The sequence below is a fragment of the Oryza glaberrima genome, chromosome 6, assembly GCF_000147395.1.
Source record: "Oryza glaberrima chromosome 6, OglaRS2, whole genome shotgun sequence".
Classification (NCBI taxonomy): Eukaryota; Viridiplantae; Streptophyta; class Magnoliopsida; order Poales; family Poaceae; genus Oryza; species Oryza glaberrima.
The window spans coordinates 837987-859411 of record NC_068331.1 but is presented as its reverse complement, the minus strand read 5'-3'; the positions used below and the strand labels follow the sequence as shown (position 1 = coordinate 859411).

The 21425-nt window shown below is 44.1% G+C and overlaps 2 protein-coding genes and 1 long non-coding RNA gene across 20 annotated transcripts; 2 read left to right on the top strand and 1 right to left on the bottom strand.

Annotated features, from left to right (window-relative positions):
* The first annotated feature begins 10748 nt into the window (after nt 1-10748).
* On the top strand, nt 10749-11186 carry LOC127776225 (SKP1-like protein 5). Its single transcript, XM_052302585.1, has one exon. The coding sequence runs from the start codon at nt 10749-10751 to the stop codon at nt 11184-11186; it is 438 nt and encodes a 145-aa protein (XP_052158545.1).
* Nucleotides 11187-11458: 272 nt separating this feature from the next.
* Nucleotides 11459-16546, top strand: LOC127777214 (uncharacterized). Of its 18 annotated transcripts, none has more exons than XR_008018285.1 (6): nt 11459-11772; nt 12434-12608; nt 13013-13854; nt 14170-14642; nt 14751-14826; nt 15700-16546. It is a non-coding gene; the product is annotated as an uncharacterized LOC127777214 (long non-coding RNA). The 18 variants fall into 18 exon arrangements; XR_008018284.1 differs by lacking the exon at nt 15700-16546 and having other exon boundaries at nt 14170-14245; nt 14531-14642; nt 14751-15691; XR_008018283.1 differs by having other exon boundaries at nt 14170-14826; nt 15700-16545.
* A 1193-nt stretch (nt 16547-17739) lies between these two features.
* On the bottom strand, nt 17740-20907 carry LOC127776224 (putative disease resistance RPP13-like protein 2). The gene is made up of 3 exons (XM_052302584.1): nt 20896-20907; nt 20641-20804; nt 17740-20131 (listed from the first exon to the last, which is right to left on the bottom strand). Exons 1-3 carry the CDS (start codon nt 20905-20907, stop codon nt 17740-17742), a joined length of 2568 nt encoding a protein of 855 aa, XP_052158544.1.
* Between the last annotated feature and the right edge of the window lie 518 nt (nt 20908-21425).

Genomic DNA, 21425 nt, shown 5'->3' with positions numbered 1-21425 from the left:
ATATCATAAAAACCAGAGTTGTAAGTTAGATTAAGAAAAACAATGGACAAGTTTGCAAATGCCCCAAACGTATAAGATTTACATAAACCCTGTTTACACCCAAATTTGGCACCAAGAGATTAAATAGGAAAAATTGCCAAAGTTTGGAAGTCTGCCGGTTTCCTCCGAGTAGGGCCGGTCTGACCACCGTGCGTTGGGCTGTCAAACCACCGGTTTAGGGCCGGTCAGACCGGCGGCATGTGGCCGGTCTGACCGGCAGGTCCGAGTCCGACTGTGTTTCGTCGGGTCTTGAGGTTTCCTTGCTCGGGAAGGCATGTTTCGGGTTTCCTTTGGTTTCTACCCCGAGTTGGACGTGGAGGAGGGCCTGTAGAGGGCAAGACCAAGCCCTATATAAGGGACATGGCCGGTTCAATTATAACTAATCAATTTACAATCAATCAATCGAATCGTTTTTCATATTGCCTCTACCAGTGCTAGCCAAGCTCCTATAGATCAAATAAATAGTAAAACCGATGGAGCGAAGACACAACAAATCGGCGAGGGCTTTCCGGCGCAAACTGCCGATCAGACCGGGCCAGATGGCCGGTCTGATCGGGAAGCCACTGCCGGTCAGACCGGCCAGATGGCCGGTCTGACCGGGTTTCACCCCGGCGGTCAGACCGGGACTCAGGCCGGTCTAACCGCGCCTCTGGACGCCGGTCAGACCGGGCTCTGGACCGGTCAGATCGGCACAATAGTGCCGATTCAGGGGATAGATTCCATGACTAATGCTAGTTATTTGTATCATCTTAGAATATTTGATCCTCCTATATCTAATGCTGCAAGTAATCCCCAAGTTCCCCCACATGTTCCTAATGCTTATAATGATGTTTCTAGGGGGTATCCTCCTGATACTAGGCAAGGCCAATATAATCATATTGCGCCACAACATCAACCTATTAGGCCACCAAATCCACCACCAAATCAACATAGGCCTGATAATATAGAGGACTTGATTAGTGGGATTATTAGGGATAAATTCAGGATTGAAGCTAGGAATCGTGCTAAGGTTTTCCAAAAGCCGTATCCTGATTACTATGATAATGTGCCATATCCTCGTAATTATAGGGTTCCCGAATTTACCAAATTTAGTGGTGAGGATAGTAAGACTACATGGGAGCATGTAGGTCAATTTTTAGAGCAATGTGGAGAGGCTAATAGTGATACTTTTAAATTGCGCTTATTTTCTTTGTCTTTGTCCGGTACTGCTTTTACATGGTTTACTTCTTTACCGGCAAATTCTATTCATACTTGGGCTCAATTAGAATAGAGATTTCATGATTATTTCTATACTGGTGAAATTGAGCTTAGGTTATCTGATTTAACATCGGTTAAGCAAAAGTATAATGAACCTATCATTGATTATGTTAAGAGATTTAGAGATGTTAGAAACCGATGTTATAGCTTGAACATAACTGATAGAGATTTGGCTGATCTTGCTTTTAATGGTTTAATTACTCCTATTAAAGAGAGATTAGATGGCCAACAATTTATTGATGTTAGTCCTCATGCAAAAGGCTCTGGCTCAGGAAAGCCGGGTTAAGGATAATAAAAAATCTGTTAGACCATATGAGAAAAAGCCTAATGTTAATTCAATTGATTACTTTGAAGCTAGTGATAGTGATGATGAGGGTGATCATGACATATATGTTGCTGAGTGGTCATGGACTAACAAAAATAAGCCTTTTGTTTGCTCTAATTTAATGCCGACTCCTCGTAAAGATCGGCAAAGTGAGATTAAGTATAGGTTTGATGTGGCCAAATGTGATAAGATTTTTGATTATCTTTTGCAAGAAAAACAAATTAGATTACCTAAAGGCCATATTGTCAGGGTTATGAATACCACATACCCAATAGTAGTTGACTAAATCTCGGCAGGACCCACCACATACCATGTCTTATACGGAAATTGACTTCGAGTTGGAGGGAGTTCCGGATAAGGAAAGACAACTAGAGTTCTACATGGAAACGGCAAGGACTAATCGGATTGTATCCATATTGGACTCCCTAGTTCTACTTGGATAAGGGGACACCTATGGGTATAAATACAAGACCCCCTAGGAGGAGAGGGGACACGCAACAATAGAAGGAACAACAGAAGCCAACATACGCCAAGACAAGCCGCCGGATATTAACATCAGAGATATGCCTAGGAGGACCCTATCCGGTACCTATGGAGGCCGGCTGTAGGGATCTAGCGTTGTCTCTGATCTCGCCAGGCACGAGTTCGAGGAGGAAGACTACCCTGTTGTCGACTACGAGTCAGCACTCTAGACCGCCAAGTCGACAACAGATAGATAGGCTACCACAAATATTGTACTGGTGTTATTATGGTGAATAAGAGCAACGATCGGCTTCGGCTAACAGGATGTAGGGTTATTACCTGACAATTCAGGGGCCCGAACCTGTATAAAAATCCCTGTCTCTGTCTCTTTTACCTCAATCTCGCGTATATCCTAGTACCAACGATCCCCATACTATGCAAATACCGGAATCGCGACATCAAATGTCGACACATATCATACCATCTCAAGAAGAATTGAAGCATCGAGCTTATTGTAAATGTCATGATTCTCATTCTCATTCTACTAATGATTGCAATGTGTTTCGATGACAGGTTCAATCGGCCATAGATGAAGGATGATTGAAGTTCACTGATGGTTCCAAGATGAAGCTTGATCATGATCCTTTTTCGGTGAATACAATTAATTTCAATGATAAGAAGGTGTTGATTCGGCCGGAGCAAGCCGAATCTACTAAAGGAAAGGGAGTGATCATTGGTGAATCTAGGCCAAAGATGATAGTGCCAAAGAAACCGGAGGTTGGTGTATGGAAGGAGAATAGGAGTGAGGCTTCAACTTCTAAAGCACCTAGGAAGACTAAAGTGACTTTGGACATGCTTTTGGAGAAGTATGAGAAGCAAGGTGGTGAGAGAACTCGCAACAAAGGAAAAAGACCAAGATCACCTCCTAGGGAGCGATTTGGTCATTCACCAAAACGGTCGCAATCACCTCCATATCATCATTCACAAGACATGTCATGGGGACCTTATCCAATGCCGCCGCCGGGTTATCCTTATCCTTACTACATGCCATGGGGGGCAACACCGCCAATATTCAACCATATGCCTCCAATGCAATTCAACCAAGGGTGGGGAGGACCAAGGAGGGCAATTCATGAGCGCTTGTCTTCACCAAATAATAGCCGGTTTTATGGAAAAAATCGGGTTAATGAAGAAAAGAGGGAAGGAAAGCGTGTTAAGGTGGAGGCAAGGACTTCGGAGGTGATTACCATCAAAGTGGGATCTCATGATATGCCAATACCTTCTGGAGATGGAGTTGGGGAGTCATCAAGCAACAAATCCGAAATTGGGACCAGCTCATCGCAGTCAGCCGGTCTAACCAGGCCCTCTGGCCGGTCTGACCGTAGCTCTGTGGACGGTCAAACCGGGCCATCAGGCCGGTCTGACCACCGGCCTCACGTCGGTCAAACCAGGCCTTCTGGCCGGTCTGACTGCCGACCCAATGTCAGTCTGACCGGCGCTTCTAGCCGGTCTGACCGGTGGTCTACGTCCGGTCTGACCGGGCTCCAACGCCGGTTTGACAGGAGGTTTGAAAGGAGTAGTGCAGGGGCTTCATTGTCTTCAAGCAAAATCAATATGGGGCATTATTTACCTCCTGGAACAGAGCCGAAACCTAGGTGGATCCCTAAGGATTTAACGGCTACTCAAAGGAGAAGGTTGCAGCGTCTTCGGGCCCAAGAGATAAGAGAGAAAAAGGCCGAAGAACAAAGAGATAAGAGGTTCAATGAATTGCGACCACCACCTTTTGGAGGCGTAAATCCGTAGAGAGGGAAGAACCGGTTGTTGTAGAGGAGAAAGAAGAACAATCGGTTGCTAAAGATGAGTCATCTCCAAAGGAGGACATGGATATCAACATGGTGTGTATGTTGCCTATGGAGTTTTGTGCTATGGATGAAGCCGAGGTTGCTCAATTTTCACTAGGTCCTAAAGATGCGGTTTTTGAGAAGCCCGATGAATCAAACCGTCATATGAAGCCTCTCTATCTCAAAGGTCATGTTGATGGGAAGCCGGTCTCTAGGATGCTAGTAGATGGAGGTGCCGCCGTGAACTTGATGCCGTATTCATTATTCAAGAAGTTGGGGCGTGAGGATATGAATTGAAGAAGACCAACATGGTTCTCAATGGCTTCAATGGTGAACCAACGGAGGCGAAAGGTATCTTTTCGGTGGAGCTCACCGTGGGAAACAACACGCTACCAACCGCTTTCTTCATAGTCGATGTGCAAGGTAACTACAATGTTATTTTGGGTCGTTGTTGGATCCATGCCAATTGTTGTGTGCCTTCTACCTTGCATCAATGTTTGATTCAATGGGACGGCGATGATGTTGAGATTGTTAAAACGGATACATCGGCCGAGGTTGCAATGGCCGATGCTACATTTGAATGGCGTCATGGGAATATCCAATGCTTATCGGGGAGGGATCTTTCTAGCTATGATTTCATTAGTATCTCCGATGGCAAATTTGTACCTATCTCTGTAAAGCCGGCTAGCGTAGCACGGCTAGGCCATATAAATTTGTATAATGAGTAAAGAAGCTAATTTAGAGTGGTTGCAAAAGAGGGTGCAAGAATATCGGTCTACAAAGAACGATATTGGTGAAACTATTGAAGATTTTGATGAAGTAGAGAAGCTTGGACAAGGGTTTACATCGGCTGATCCATTGGAGGAAATAGACATAGGTGATGGAACAAAGCCAAGGCCGACTTTTGTAAACAAAAATATGAGAGCCGATTATAAGGTTAAAATAATCGAGCTACTTAAGGAGTATGTGGATTGCTTTGCATGGGAGTATCATGAGATGCCGGGTCTTAGCTATGAGCTTGTTGAGCATCGGCTTCCAATCAAACCGGGTTTTAGGCCTTATAAACAACCACCTCGTCATTTTAATCTTTGCTATATGATCGAGTCAAAGAGGAGATTGATCGGTTGTTGAAGGCGGGGTTTATTAGGCCATGTCGTTATGCGGAGTGGGTTTCTAGCATAGTCCTGGTGGAGAAGAAGTGGAGTGGTAAGATTAGAGTTTGCATAGATTTTAGAGATTTAAATAAAGCTACTCCCAAAGATGAATATCCTATGCCTATAGCCGACATGATGATCAATGATGCCTCGGGTCATAAGGTGATTAGTTTTTTGGATGGTAATGCCGGCTACAATCAAATCTTTATGGCGGAAGAAGATATGTACAAGACGGCTTTTAGGTGCCCTGGATTTGTTGGTTTGTTTGAGTGGGTTGTCATGACTTTTGGATTGAAGAATACCGGTGCAACATATCAAAGGGCAATGAATTTGACCTTTCATGATTTGCTAGGTATTATCTTAGAAGTCTATATTGATGATATTGTTGTCAAATCGGATGGTATGGAGGGACATATAGCCGATTTGAGGTTAGCTTTTGAGGGGATGCGCCGGTATGGTTTGAAGATGAACCCACTTAAATGTGCTTTTGGTGTGTCGGCGGGGAAGTTCTTGGGATTCATGGTGCATGAGAGAGGGGTTGAGATTGATCCTAAGAAGATAGAAAAGATTCATGATTTCAAAGCGCCGACATGCAAGAAGGAGGTCCAAAAGTTGCTAGGTAAGGTGAATTATTTAAGAAGATTTATTTCTAACTTAGCAGGTAAAATCGATACTTTTGTTCCTATACACGCTTGAAAAAAGAAGCCGATTTTACTTGGTGGGCAAAACAACAAGAGGCGTTTGAAGGGTTGAAGAAGTATTTATCTACTCCACCCGTTGTACGGGCGCCTAAAGCCGGAAAGCCTTTTCGGTTGTATATTGCTTGCGAGGATAAAGTCATTGGTGCTGTTTTGCCGCAAGAGGAAGATGGCAAGGAGTATATCATTACATATTTCAGCTGCCATCTTTTGGATGCCGAAACGAGGTATGTCTTTATAGAGAGACTTTGTCTATACTTATACTATGCTTGTACCAAATTGAGAAATTACTTGTTATCTAGTACATGCATAGTTGCTTGTCAAGCCGACGTTATTAAACACATGTTGCAATGGCCAATTCTAAGTGGAAGAATTGGCAAGTGGGCATATGCTTTGATTGAGTATGATTTGGATTATGAACCGTTGAAATCTATGAGAGGCCAAATTGTATGTGATTTTATAGTAGACCATCATGTAGATATTGCTTATGAAGAAGGGGTTTGCTTAGTTGAAGTTATACCTTGGAAGATTTATTTTGATGGTTCTTCATGCAAAGAAAGTCAAGGCATAGAAGTAGTTTTATTTTCACCTAATGGCATGTGTTATAAGGCATCAGTTCGTTTGGAGTATTATTGTACAAATAATCAAGCCGAATATAATGCTTTATTATTCGGCTTACAAGTGATGATTGGAGCTAAGCACGTGGAAGCTTTTGGTGATTCGGAATTGGTGGTGCAACAAGTCGCCGGAATCTACAAATGTTTGGACGGATCACTAAATAGGTATCTTGATTCATGCTTGGACATTATTACTAATTTCGATAATTCTAGAGCAAATGATTTGGCACAACAAGCATCTGGCTATAATGTGAAGAATGGATTATTTCTGATACTAGAAGAGCCGCTGCTTGATTTTTAAACCTTTGTGCAAAATTGGCAAAACTGGAGACCAGGGGCGGTCTGACCGGCGTTGCACGGCCGGTCTGACCGGTGAGCAGGGGCGGTTTGATCGGCCACATGCCACCGGTCTGACCAGCCACCCCGGGCGGTCTGATCGGTCTTGTATGGCCGGTCTGACCGATTCTGGACAGAGCGATGGGGGGCACGCCGCAATTGATTCAAAGACCGAATTAGCTGTGAATTCAGACATTTGTGCCCAGGGAACAGAAGAGTCCAGATCGGCTATGACCAGATCGGCTGAGTCCGAGTCAGATAGGGTTAGCCGATACAGCCGATTCCGACAATATGAATCGGTTTACATTATCGGGCTGAGTTAATGTGCTTTACATGGATTGCCACACATGGATAGAGTCCTAAGAAGGCAATTGTATCTATTAATTAGGATATTTTATGTAATTTCCTTAGAGATAAGTTTGGGCAAAAGTCTGCCGCAAAGACTTATGATATCTTAGAGTTTGTTAGAGATAAGAGTCGTGTCCGACAAAGGACATATTTTGTAGTCTCGGGTATAAATAGACCCCGAGTCCCATGTAATCAATTAACACACGTTCAAATACAATCTCGGCGCATCGCCACCCTTTTACTTTCGTTTTGTTTCGACGAGTTCTTGCTTTCGGGTTGAGCTGCATCGGTTTCGATCTTCGACTAGAGGTATGACTTGTTATGGTGGCTTGCGTTCTCGGGATTGGTGCTTCCATCATTATGATACTCTAATCCTATCTATGTAAGTTGTCGAGTTATCATATATCTTATATAATCTCTGACAATATCGCTATCTAACCTCCAATCGGCTAATGTCTATCGCTGGAGAGCAGCCGATTAGGTTAAGTATCGACGTTGGCTTAGATTATATAGGATATCTACCACTTTATGAAGCTTCCAATAGCTTGATTGTCTAAATATTGTCTTTCTTTTCATACTTATGGCTACATCAGTTGAGTTTGATCTCATAAGTCGTGCTTAGAACTATAATCTCTAGCCTGCTTCTTGGTTGTCGATTAGAGTAGTATCAGGGTTTCAGCCAATCTTACCTGATTTAGCCTTATATTTCATGTGCTTAATTGATATGTTAAATCTGTCCTTTATGTTAAGATCTTATTGCTTTTAGGTGTGTTAAACTTTACGTTTGATATATTTTACTTGCTTTAATATCTTAAGATAGAGTAGTATCGGAGTATTAGCCGATACACGCTAGATCTATTTATTCGGCTATGCTGTGAATGATTATAGTTTCCTTGTTAATATATATTTCGGTCTAAGTGATTTATACTGTCTCGGCATGGCGACCGATCTATCTCAATTACTTGATTTAACTATATATCGACATGAAGATTATTTATCATTGATATCTACAGCCGATTGAATAGATTTAGTTTCTTTATTATTGCCTCGCACAGCCGATCGATGCAAAGATGACATCGGCTCGAGTACAAATGATACGTCATCGGCGGCTGGCCGATCGGCTATCATTTACGGACTAACTACTATTTCTTTGTTTTTATTTCTTGTTGATTGCAGGATCAAATCAACTGGCATGCTCACGAACCTCAAAGGCAAGATTTTGGACCTGCACTGGAGTTAAGCAGATCTCCCAGGCCTCGTGTTTTTACATCAACACGCTCTTGGCACGCCCGGTGGGACCTGAGTTTTCAACGACTTCATCCCGATGGCCGAAAAACCACCACCATCACCGGAAACAGGAGTCAAACCTCCCGTAAATAAAATGGGGGCCAAAAATCCATCAGCTGAAGTGGAGCCAACCAATATTGTTCCAATCACATTGGATAGGCTGACAGCTGAGCAAAGGGATGAACTTGAACAGATGATGAGCAACGTGAAGAACAAATTCATGGATTCTTTTCAGGAGACCCGCAGAGGAACCATCGTACAAAAGTACAAGTTGAAGGTGGTCGCAGCCGATGAGGTCGGCCCAAGTTCATCTCAGGGTGACAAAGGTACTGCAACTGGCTCAGGTAACAAAAGTGATATTCCTCAAGATGGTACAGTTGAAGACCTTGGTGCAGATGGCAACCAAGAACCACTGCAATTCAATAATTTTCAAGATAGGATCGACTATGCCGTGCAACATGCCTTGATCAATCAGTCTGGAGTATTAGTTAATACCTTAACCACTACTGTTGTCGATGGTTCGATAGCCGAACATCAAGCTTCAGGACCAGTCTATTTACCAGGAGGTGTTTTTCCAAATTATAGACCATTGGTCACAGCAAATCAGTCGAATGTCTCCAATGCATTACCGGCTCAGCCGATGGCTTCAGCTTCAACTTCTGCACAAGCTACATCATCAGCACCAAGACAGATGGTTAACCCCAAATTGTTGACCAGAGAACAACCACAACATGCTGGGCAAAATGTCAATCGGCTGACTCAGGAGCAAGTTGCTGCAATGTTCTTGCCAAATCCGACAATAGCCGACCCAACACAGCCGTTGCCGACTCAGCAAGCACAGCCGAGGTAGCAGACGGTTCATCCGACTCAGCAGCAAAACTTACAACATGCGTCAGCGAGATTGAGAACACCTGACAATCGGCCAATGCAGCATACTGTGAACCAAGTTATTCCTGAACACTTGGTCCATCATGTACAGGCCGATCAATCAGTTGTGCCTCAGATTATCCCTGAACATTTGGTACGTAATATTCAACCGAACTTCCAGAACTATCAAGGAGGAAATTTGAATTATCAATATCAACCTCTGTCACCTCATGTTCAGTATCAGCAGGCAGGATCGCCTCAACCTCAGTTTGCTCCTCAGTTCAATCAATCAGTTTGAGCCAATGCAGCAACAAACACAAGGAGTACCTCAGCAAACATCATGGGCTGATATGATTGCCGATGTAATGAGGGAGCAGTTTGGGCTCAAACCAAAAGATACTGGAAATTTGTATCGGCATCCTTATCGAATATGCGGCATTGTTCGAGGGAACGCATATTTTTTGGAGACACTTCAAGGGGAGCATTTTCAGCAAGCAATCAACGGGAAATACTTGAAGAAATACTTCCCGAGCGTTTGGTAAGACGCTTAGGAGGTGCTATGGCCGGTAATTGGATTATCGCCCTAAGACCAAAAACATGTTCTATGCTTTTGGATTCACGTTGTTCATAAAAAAGGCAGGGGGGCATGTGTTTACACCCAATTTTGGCACCTAGAGATTAAATAGGAAAAATTGCCAAAGTTTGGAAGTCTGGCGGTTTCCTCCGAGTAGGGCCGGTCTGACCGCCGTGCGTTGGGCGGTCAAACCGCCGGTTTAGGGCCGGTCTGACCGGCAGGTCCGAGTCCGACTGTGTTTCGTCGGGTCTCGAGGTTTCTTTGCTCGGGAAGGCATGTTTCAGGTTTCCTTTGATTTCTACCCCGAGTTGTACATGGAGGAGGGCCTTTAGAGGGCAAGACCAACCCCTATATAAGGGACATGGCCGGTTCAATTGTAACTAATCAATCTACAATCAATCAATCGAATCGTTTTTCATATTGCTTTTAATTTTCTCTTAGTTTATCCATCTTTGTCGATTTGCGCTGTAAATCGTCCGCCGCCGCTGCGAGAGTGCGACACCCCTTTATAGGTTTGTCCTGAAAACCTTCCGTTTTGCCCACGAGACGGGTAGTTGTCTAGAAATCGGCTCCGCTAGCCGATTTAGTTATCAAAACCCATCTTGGTCTAGCTTTTGGCTAGATCGAGGTGGTTGGCGACTCCATATCACCGCAAATCGTTTAGGTGCTGTGATCGTGCTTGTCGACTTTTCACGAAAAGTTGCCAACAAACCCCTCTGGATCAGAGCAAATCCACTCAACTGCACGCGTGTGCATGTTTCAGAAACGGATTCATCGCAACAGTTGGTTTACGATTTCGTAATAAGTTGAAATTAGACTCGGATTAGATCGGTTTCATGCAATTAATTAATATACTAATAAAATAGATGATCGACAAAGCATATTACTAATTGATTTCTCCGTGCAAACCGGTCGCTAGCTCGCTGGACAGTTGTCGTCATCAATGGCGGAAGAAGATATCAACAAGATGATGAGCTCCGACGGGGAGATATCATCAATGGCAGAGAGGGCGGCGAGTCTGTTGCGGGAACTGCGGCAACTGATCGAGGACGGCTGCGCCGCCGCCAAACCCCTCGCCGAGATGGTCGAGTACTGCGCCAAGCACGCCGCCGGCGACGAAGCTGAAGGCAAGGAAGAGGAGGTATTAGATGATGGCGAGTCCAGCGACGATGAGGAGGAGACGGACATGCTCAGGCTGGAGGCCAGCTTGATGGACGTGGAGAACATGCTCAGCGTGGCCGCGCAGCGCACGGCGGAGCTCATCAAGGACAAGGACAAGCCGCCGGAGCCAGAGCCGTCGCCGGAGCCATCGCCGGAGAACGACCCCTTCCACGGCTTTCACAGTTTGCATTCATTTACTGAGCGCTGCTACACGGACTAAATTTTTTTATTACTAAACTTTTACTAACAATCGTTTCAACCATTTGATTTAGGTATATAAAAGTTATGAAAAATCGGCGTACACTCATATAGCGTGACACATCTACTCTATAGTTCAACAAATATCTACCCTATAGTTCAACGAAAACAAATTCTTTCACTCATTCACTCATCACTCGTTCTTTCATTCCTCACTCAACGGTCCAGATTACCTCACTCTGATCCAACGCTCCGGATTCACCCCACCTCCCTCCCCACCCCGACAGCCCGACCTGGTGACCTGCGCCCCCTCCCCCAACCCTAATCCCTCCTCTTCCCCTCTCACGCGCCGCCGCCGACGCCCTTCACCTCTCTGCTGACGCCGCCCGCGTCTCCGCGCCGACGCAGCCCGCGCCTCCGCGCATCTCCCTTCGCCTCGCCATCACCGCCGCCGTCAATTGCCTCCACCCTCTTTGATGCCCTATCCCCGCCACGCGCAGCTGCCTCGCCGGGGATGACCTCGCGTCAGTGACAGTGGTCCAGTGCTCAATTTGCTGCTCGGTCTGCGTTGACACTACTGAGGTCTACGGCGAGGCTACTCCCCTCAGGTCTTATCTCAATCCCCCGCCTACGGTGGTGTATGGTTTGCATACTTTGTAGTGTACTGTTGAACTTCGAGTCATTTTTCTCACTAAGAAAATGGTAGGTGATAAGATATCAGGTACTTCGGTTTTATTGTCTCTCAAACATCAGATAGTTCGGTTGTGTGTTTAACCAAATAAAGCATAATATAATGTATATTCTTATGACAATGTATTAGATCGAACAATGGTTTTTTTAGGAGTATTAATTTGGCACTGTTATTAGATCGAACAATGGTTTTTTTAGGAGTATTCAATTTCAATGTAATCTGGTTCTTGATCTACAAAGGGTTCACGTGTACTGTGTTGGCTTGGGGTCCAGTCTCCTCCTCCTGCACGTGATGTGTGCTGAACACGGCGGAGAAATAATGGACTGCCAACATGATCGGACAATTCATTGCTTCCTTTAGTTTAACTTGCAGTGTGAATGATTTTCCTATTAAGAACGCATGAAGTCAGAATTAACTGAAAGAAAGATATTGCGTGTTTAATTAAACTATCCACAGAATCTGAGTAATTCAGTTCATTTTCTTCACATTCTTTTCAAGAATAGTCTTTGATATTTCGTATTAGAATTGCATGCATATATACAACCCTGTCTAATTATATCTGTTCAAAATAATTTCAGCCAGCTTGACAAGCAATAATTTCTCAGGAACCTCACTTCTAGGAGGAGGAGAGGCTGCTCCGCGGGCTTCGTAGGGATCCCGGCGAGCTCGCCCCCGTGACTCCTGCTTCCTCTGGTGTGGCGAAATCAGTTACGGCTCCTCTGGGGCTTTGCTTGTGCCTTCTGTTCTGATTAGGTTAGGACAAATTTGTAACGGCTTTGTGGTCTAACATTTGCTCTGTGCGGGCGAATTTTTTGGTGGCCCTATAATAATTGAGTTCAACTAATCTACCCTTTAGAGCAACTCAAATATCGATCTGTCTTTTGTTAATCCAAGCAACACATATGCTGCAATGGATAAGAACAAAGAATATGGTGCTGTTATAATTTACATGTTTAGAAAAAAAAACTAATGCAGTAAACACAATTATTCATGGAACCAATGATAATTTACACTTGCTATAGATATAATGTCCTGTATATTTCAGAATAGAGTAAAGGGCACGAGCGGTCCCTAAACTTGTGCGGGTGTGTCACCTAGGTCCCTGAACTCTCAAAATGCACTTTTGGGCCCCTCAACTTGTCTCGGGTGTCATATAGGTCTAAATGGGCTCCAACTCACTCCGTGTGCTGATGTGGCATGCCATGGTAGCGCCTATATGTCAGTAGAACCCATATGGCAGCGGTGCGGTCACAAGTTCCACCACGGTGAGTGCCTTTCTGCGTTCATATCTCCTTGTACTGATTTGATCTTGACTAGCATAATTATATGCCTGTTTGCATAAAAATGGTGTATTTTTTATCGTGTTCTTGGCTCAACGTGCAGCTCTCCAATTATGTTCCCTTTTTCTGTGACATTTTAGTTAAATAAATATCCATATTCCATATATGACTATGCATGATTTGATCTGGACTAGCATAATTCAGTTTTTGCAAATATTGGCTAGTAGGTGGTTGTCATATGGTTGTTAGCGATTGTAGAGAGTTTTATTGAGTAGTTCAGCTACTAGCTTGGTGGTGTCAGTGATTAGTAGCTTTTTTAGAGAGTTTTATTAAGTTTGTTTCTGAACCATGTTGATGAAATAACGGAATTGGAACTTGTTTGGTCAAGTATATCAGTTATCACCAGAAAATTACATTGTGTCATCGCATTTAAAGGCTATAGATATTTTTCTTTTTTACGGAATGATCAAACCAAATCAGGGGATACACGGCAAATTATATCTTCTCGCCCTGGAGGACTTCTATATGGAGTGATCTATATCAAATGTTTTGCTTTTGATTCTACCTAGGGAAATGAAGGAAATTTTGGATTCTAGCTGTAGATTTGTGCTACATGTATGATGTTTTCTCTCGCATTGATTGCTTCATAGTCCCTTGCCTTGTTGTGTATTATAGGAAGGGGCTAACTGAGGCCATGGAATGATCGCTTCATTTTGAGGGTACTTCTAAATTTATAATTCTACCCTTAGAAGTTTTGTTTCAGATTTATTTTAATTTTTGTAACAGCAGTATATGCTATACATATTGCATACGTAAAAGAATAATCCATACCTCTTTGTTTCTTGGATGATCTGCCCCTTGTCTGTTTGTTTATCTGTCGCTGAACTTGGGGAGGTTTTGGTTTCTCGATGATTTCGGGGCTGTAATCATGGAGAATCTGGTTGCAGATGATATGTTAAAGTTATTTTTTTCCATGATTTCGGTTTCTGTGTTTATTTCTGGTGATAGGTGATAGGGATTTCATGACTCTGCAGGATCGGCAATGGTTGTAAGCATCGGCAGATTCGATTCACCGAGAAGTTCTTCCTCAGTGACACTGTTGTCCACAAGGTTGGTAGGTTCCTCTTCTTGCTTTCCTCATTGATGTGTGATTCCATTTAGTATGCTATACAATAAAACACTGAACCATGTTGTCTGAATAACCATTTGCAGTTTGTATTGCAAAGAGTAGGCTATAAATTCACTGAATCATGTGTCTCATGTTTTACCGGTTTTTATTTACTGATAGGATGATTCTATTTTTAGTTAGTGGTTTTCTCAACAAACAAAAGTTTTACATGAAGGATTGTTACTTTCACATATAATAGTTTACTGATGGGAGGATTTTATTCTTAGTTTCTGGTTTTAAGAAGACAGCAAGTTCTCAGCTTTTTTTCTGAAGTTCTGATGGTTGGCACAGTTAGTACTATGGCTTGCAATAGGATTATTGAAGCACTGCAATGAGCTGGTAATAGTTTTTTTTTTCCATCTTTACAAGAGGAGACAACCTATGGGGATGGTGGAACATCTGTACTTATCTTTTTAGCCTTAATATGGACCTGAGTTCTCATTGCAGGGAGTGCAACAATTCCCTGTAACCAAAAGTATGAAGTGGACGAACAGGTTCTTCTCCACGAAAATAAATTGGCAAGGTAAGGATACATAGGATGCAACAGCACAGTTTGTTGTAGTCAATTTGTAAGCTTGTTGTAGCACCACAAATGATAATTTAGTTGTTTAGAGAGGATAATTGCAATCTTATTTATGTTTAGGCTAACCTTAGAGTTGAAAAAAAAAATCTGGGATTGTAAGAGCATTGCAAGGGAGAACTTCTGAAAAGGAACTGTGAGTACAAAGAAGAGCTCACAACGAGTACAGAGTTCTTGCATTGAATTAACATATGATTTTTTTTAAAAAAAATCCTGCAAAAGGCTCCAGTTTTCCTTATATTTGTTCTATTCTATAAGTTCAGACTTTTTGTGTCCACGTTTTGAGGATGGATTAATTTTCCAAGCACCTCAATTTGATGTTGTACAACCCTTGACACAACATAAGCACCAGCTGTCTATTTTTTTGGACAACACTGTGTCAAGCGAGTGGAGATACGGTAATCACGGTGTGTGCATGAATGCCCCTGTAGGTGAATTCTCTCAATATTGTTAGAGCTGTACTAATTTTTTATTTATCAGAGTTGTTTCTCAGCTACTATACCGCTTGATTGGAATATTTACCATGTGCATGTAGGTTATCGATATCTTTAGTGCCCATATTATTTGGCTTGGGCAACTATAAGAAACTAATCAGGAAGGGCAAGCAGCTTAGGCTCCCATCGGTTGCTCATTTTGCCTAATAAGCCAAAATGGTTTATTAGAAAATAAAAAATAATTTATAAGTAAAACTTTTATAGATTTGTTCGTAGCGATTTAAAAGCCAACATTAACAAAAATTATATTAAAAGCATATCAAAATCAACTTCAAAATCAAGTTCAAAAATTTAAATTTTAGCTTATTCTTTGGCTGTTTAGGCCAAACGATGGGGCTGTTATTGTGCACGAGGTTATCCCGAGGTGGGCTTGCAACAGGAGAGAGGAGGCTGGCGCTTATTTCTTCCCACTCATAGGATCTGTCATCTTTATTTGTCTAGTGAAGGCTTTTTGTTTATCTACAGAAACTACTACAGGACAACCATTTTTGTTGGTCCTACCTTTGTTTGTTTCATCTGTATGAAATTTGACATATGAAGCATAACATGTTGTGGTATTGCCTATGATTTTACTTGCAAGGAATAAAATGTGCTCTGACAATAGTGTATTTGTAAAAAAAAACAGAACTATAATATAATGTCATTATTGTTTTTTCCTAGCAACCAAAGTCTGCGATTCAAAGAACAATACTACTATGTACGTACCTCTATCGTCTTTTGGTTGGTTGAAGAATGAATAATATCAAATATCGTCTTTTAGTTGAAGGATGAATTATATCAAATATTGCTGTAATGTTAGTACGGACATATTCCTAGTCGGTTTTAGTAAGAATTTAGTAAGAAAATGTTAGTATGTATAGCCTTTTTCCTTTTTTATTTATTAGTTAAAGGCATTATTATTCAGAGTAATTAGCGATTCCTTGTAAAAGATTTTGAATCCTGATTAATGGTTTATGGTATTTTGCAACGGATCTGCTATAAATGTGTCGCCAGCATTTTAGATTTATCAGGTTTTGCAAATTAATATCAGCTCAGCATATAAATGTGTCTTCCAGACATGTCAGGTGTCCACGTCAACACCTCCCTTTGCCCTCTTCTCTCCCTTCTCTCTCATTTCTCTGCTTAGGCTGGCCGGTGCCCGCCTGTAGACGAAGCGTGCCGCCCCTCTCCCCGTTGGCCGCTGCCCCTATCCCTGTGGCCCGCTTCCCGCCGGTGGCTGCAGTCGTCGTCCCGTGGAGCACCGTTTCTCCCTGCCCAGTGACGACGTCTGTCGTAGTGGCGAGCACCCCAGGCACCACGACCTCGGCGACGGTGGCCGAGGAAGGCATCTACGACAGCCACTTGGTGGCCATGCGCACGGATGCGGCGAGGTCCTTCTTGCGTGGCGCTGCGAGATGGCGGCGTTGCACCTACGTGTCATGCTCTGAGACAGTGTCCACTGGGTCTAGCCGGCGGCCACCACCGCCAATGCCAAGCTCCTCTCCGTTGGCCGTCACTTCTCTCCCCGCTCGTCTTCACCAGCGAGTGCCACCACCGCCGAGTTTAGGACGCGCGGGCGACCGCTGGAGTCGCCTCCCGTCGAGTGGAGCGGAGAACGAGACGAGGCGAGGGGAGGGCGAGAAAGAGGCCGTCGTCGGTGGAGCCGCCGCCGCGTCCGTCTCCACCTCCGCTCCTCTCCCCGCCCATCGTTAGCCCAACCCCGCTGCACGTCGCGCCAGCCCTCCTCTCCGCCGACCGCCGCCCGTCGCGCCGGCCCTCCTCTCCGCGCGCTCCCCCCTGCTGGCCGCTGGACGCACCCGTCGTGCTGGACCTCCTCCACCAAGTTGAGAGACCTTCGGTGTACTTTTTCCAACCAAACCGCATGCCCCGTACAGCTTTGCAATCCAGCCCAAATACTGATTTGGGCCCATATTTCTAGGCCTGCATGGAAGGCCATAAGACGAGAAAGAGGAGAGAGAGAGCGGGCAATCGACACGCTACATTTCTACTCCTATATGTTTCTGATATGACGTAATCTTATATTTTGGAAAGGAAGTATTTGATCTAAATTTGTAGTATTAATTTTTGTATTATTTTGTAATAGGTTAATAGGCTAGTATATTTTGAGATAGATATAGATAGATAAACTAATACACAAAGGCCGAAGCCTGATATTTTAAAGTCTAAATCTAATCCTGCACGGTGCAGGAAGGAATTGGCAGGGTAGGAAAAAACGTAGAAGAAAGCAATATTAAGGTGTTTGAGAGGGGTCAGAGGGGGCGCTCTCGGCAGGATACAAATACTAAAATTTATTTGATATAGATGGGATCAATAATACAAATCTTTTGAAATTTTACAAAGCTACTGTAAATATAGTTCAATTTTACAAAGCTTGATGAGGGAGACCCGGCCCCTGTTTGCCCCTCCCTTGGCAGGGTAGATGCGGCCTGAGACGGCGACACCATATGTCGAACCTATTCCGGCTCTCTGGCATTTGCGCCGCTCCGTTGTTTTGTGGTGCGCTGACACGGAAGAACTTGTCATTTATGAAGGTACTGCCTTCTTGCAACCCCCAGTTATCAGGCATGTTGATGACCTTGAATTCCGTGAGATTTATGAGCACTTGTTCCCCTTCAAGGTCGTTGAGTCTCATCTTGTTGCAATCTCCAACAGTAATTTTCCTGACTTTTGGGAGAGACTCCGACTGTATTATCAGCAAGGACAATTCAGGGAGGTTACGGATCACAAGATCTGTTAGGTTGCCAAATCCACTCGCCGGAGAGAACGTTAGTTGTTGCCCGTCATATGATCTAGACAACAACCGTAGCTCAGCGAGGCATGGGAGCTTGCCTACCATGTCGATGAAGCCGTGGTTAACCTTTGAATTTTTCAGCACCAGCTTGGTGAGGCTTGGCAGTGTGCACCGTTGTTCTGTGTCTGCGGTTTGCATGATCATCTTTCCGGTCAGCTGCAGGGATTGTAAACGCCGCATGCTAAAATTTGTAAACAGGGTGGATGGTATGTCAGTCCCGATTATTTCCAGGTGAATGAGTAGTTCTAGCTTACTGAATGCGTCCGAAAGGGCGGCCGAGTGACTGGAGGTGAGGCCTGAGATCTTCAGTTTCCGAAGATTTACCATGTTGTGCAAGGGGCTGATGTTGCCGTGCCATGGATGAAGGCAAACCAGGCCCATGAGTGCCTGCATGTTTTTCAGCACCCCTACTGACTCGGGCAGATCTAACCTTTCTGCGATGACATGCCGCAGCGTTGAAATCTTCCAAAAAGATGCGCTAAGTTTCTTCACACTACTTTTTGCAATATCCAGTGTCTGAAGGTTGATCAGATTTCCAATGCTTGATGGGAGCTCCACCAAGCAGGGACTCCGGATGCACAGGTACCTAAGATGGATCAAGTTCCCAATCACGTGAGGTACCTTTTTCACTTGCAACCCTGTGAGCTCGATCACTCGGAGCAACTCAGATTTTCCAAAATGTCCCAGATAATGGTCATCACTCGTGATAGCAGTAGCACCACCCACTGCTTCTGCTCGCTCCCAATTATTAGGGAAAGCACATAATACAGACCTTAGGTTAGGGAAGCGAGAATCCATATGAATGTTGGCGTTCCTGATGTTGTTAAGGAAGATGTGGCGAACAGCTGCAGATGACGGAACATACGTCTGGCCATAGACATCCAGAAAAGTAGCTTGATAGTATGTTTCAGATCGTGCCATGGCATGGAGTTGCTGATGGATGGTCACAAGCATGATTTCCCCTTCACTTTCCTTCTTGATTAGATGGATCATACCTCTTGAAACTAGCTCTTTTAGGTAAGTATGCCCGACATCCTCCATTGTTTCTCCCTTTGTGTGCTGGAGGAATCCCTCAGCAACCCATAGCCGCACCAACCGCCTTGCGCTGTAGATGGTATTCTCTGGCCTTAGAGCAAAATGCAAGAAGCATGGCCTCAAATCATGCGGAAGATCTTCAAAGCAGAGTGCAAGTAGACCCTCCAGAGGATTACAAGGCTTCTTGAGCTTCAGATGCTTGAGCACTTCATTCCACTGGCCCGGGAACTCCTTCCTCCGAAGGAGCCGACCCAAAAGAACGATCGCCAGAGGGAGGCCATTGGTTATTTCAAGCATATCCTCATAAGCATTCTCCATTGTTCTTGACTCCAATTCTCCAAATAATCCCCTGCTGCCGGCCGACACGATGACGGGATTCTTTCTGCTCCCACAAGCATTGCGAAGAAATAGTGACACTCTGTCTCCCAGAGGAAGCTCATTAACTCTGAGTTCATGAACACAACTTAGGCCATTAAGTGCACCTTCACTCTCCTTGAGGGAAGTGATGATCACTAGCCTGCTTCCCTTGTTGTTTTCTGGCAGGGCGTCCAGGACGGAACTCCAATTGAGCAACTTTGTGATCCCATCCAGCACAATCAAATATTTTTTTGTCTTCAAGGTTAAATTGAGGGCTTCAAGAATTTCTTGTGGGCTTTCAGCTTTAGCCCTGGCACCAGACGACAGGTGCTTGTTGATGGAGTAAAGTATATCAGGCTCTTCAAAGCATGGTGAGATATTGATCCAAACATGAACCTTGAAGCTTTTGCGTACGTCGGAACTGTCGTACACACTCCTTGCAAGAGTAGATTTGCCCATGCCACTCTCCCCGACGATCGACGTGATCGATCTCTCCTTACCACCTTCGAGAAGATAGGTGAGGAGGGATGAACGTTCCGTGTCGAAGCCAAATATTTCCACCTCTTCATCCCTGCATGTATATATGGAGACATATGGCGTTAATTCGTTAGATGAAACAAAGTGTCAGCTTATAACACATGCCCACATATAATAGCTTATTATATATCATCACGCATGTATGGATTGACTTAGATATGTGTTTTACGTGGATTTACGTTACTTATATATTGACGTGCAATTATTTTGCGCGTTTGCGAAAGGAAAAAAAGGTACTTATATATGTTTTAGTTTGGTTGCCGCCTTATTAGTTTTAGAATCAGGAAATTAATTTAGTAGTAAATCACTTAGGGATAGTTTTCCAAAGCAAAAAAAAAATCCGAATTAGTTCCCTAAATGTACCCCTTAACTCAAATACCAAATATTCTACACTCACTAACCGATTTCATCACTTCAAGTTGGTATTGGTCGTACGTGGCACACACATGGCAGCAGTTTGGCCACGTGGCGAAATTCACTAAGCACACAAAAACATTAAAGAAATTGTGGGCCCTACATATCAATGTTATTGCTCCACCCTACCCTTCTTTTGTTCCAAGAGATATAGGAAGAGCGAGGGACATTGCCTCATCATCGTTCATGAACAGCACGATCCCTCTACCTCCTCCAGATTTGGCCAGCAGCGCCGGCGAGCCCTCATCGGATGCACCTCCAGAGAGCGCGACGTGCACTGCCTCCGATGCACCCTATCTCTCAGAACGACAAAGGTCTTGGCGATGGCTCCAAGCGGCACAACGGTCCCACAACAACGGACACATACAAGTGGCGGTGGGTAGCCCAAATCCCCATGATCGGGGGTGAGCCGGGAGGCGGTGATGGTGGTCGTGCCTAACCCCGAGCAGCGGAGAGTCGGTGAGAATAACCCAACTAAAGACGCGAATATTAGGAAATGATCTAATATCAAATAATTAGAAGTGGTGAGGCTTCCAAATCAGATCGTGTAGCCAAGAAGACCCAACTCTTGAACGATGGTGACTTGGAGAAGGATCACACCGACAACGAGCTTACGACGGAGAGTTGCATGATATTGTTAACGACCAAATTTGGTAATCTAAGTATCGGAGATAAAGACTAGATCGAAGCGGAATCCAAGTTCGAGATCATATCGGAAATATAGCAAGAATCGGCTAGAATCCAAATCGGCTACGAACAGATCGGCTGAGTCCGAGTCAGATAGGGAAAGCTGATACAGCCGATTCCGACAATATGACTCGGTTTACGTCATCAAGCTGAGTTAATATGCTTTACGTAGATTGCCACACACGGATAGAGTCCTAAGGAGGCAATTGTATCTATTAATTAGGATA

Bases quoted from the DNA above. Each gene is read 5' to 3' on its own strand.
- LOC127776225 (XM_052302585.1), top strand. From the start codon at position 10,749: ATGGCGGAAGAAGATATCAACAAGATGATGAGCTCCGACGGGGAGATA.
- LOC127776224 (XM_052302584.1), bottom strand. The intron at 20,132-20,640 runs GTAGGGTGGAGC...ATATACATGCAG, and splicing joins TCTCTTGGAACAAAAGAAGG to GGATGAAGAGGTGGAAATAT.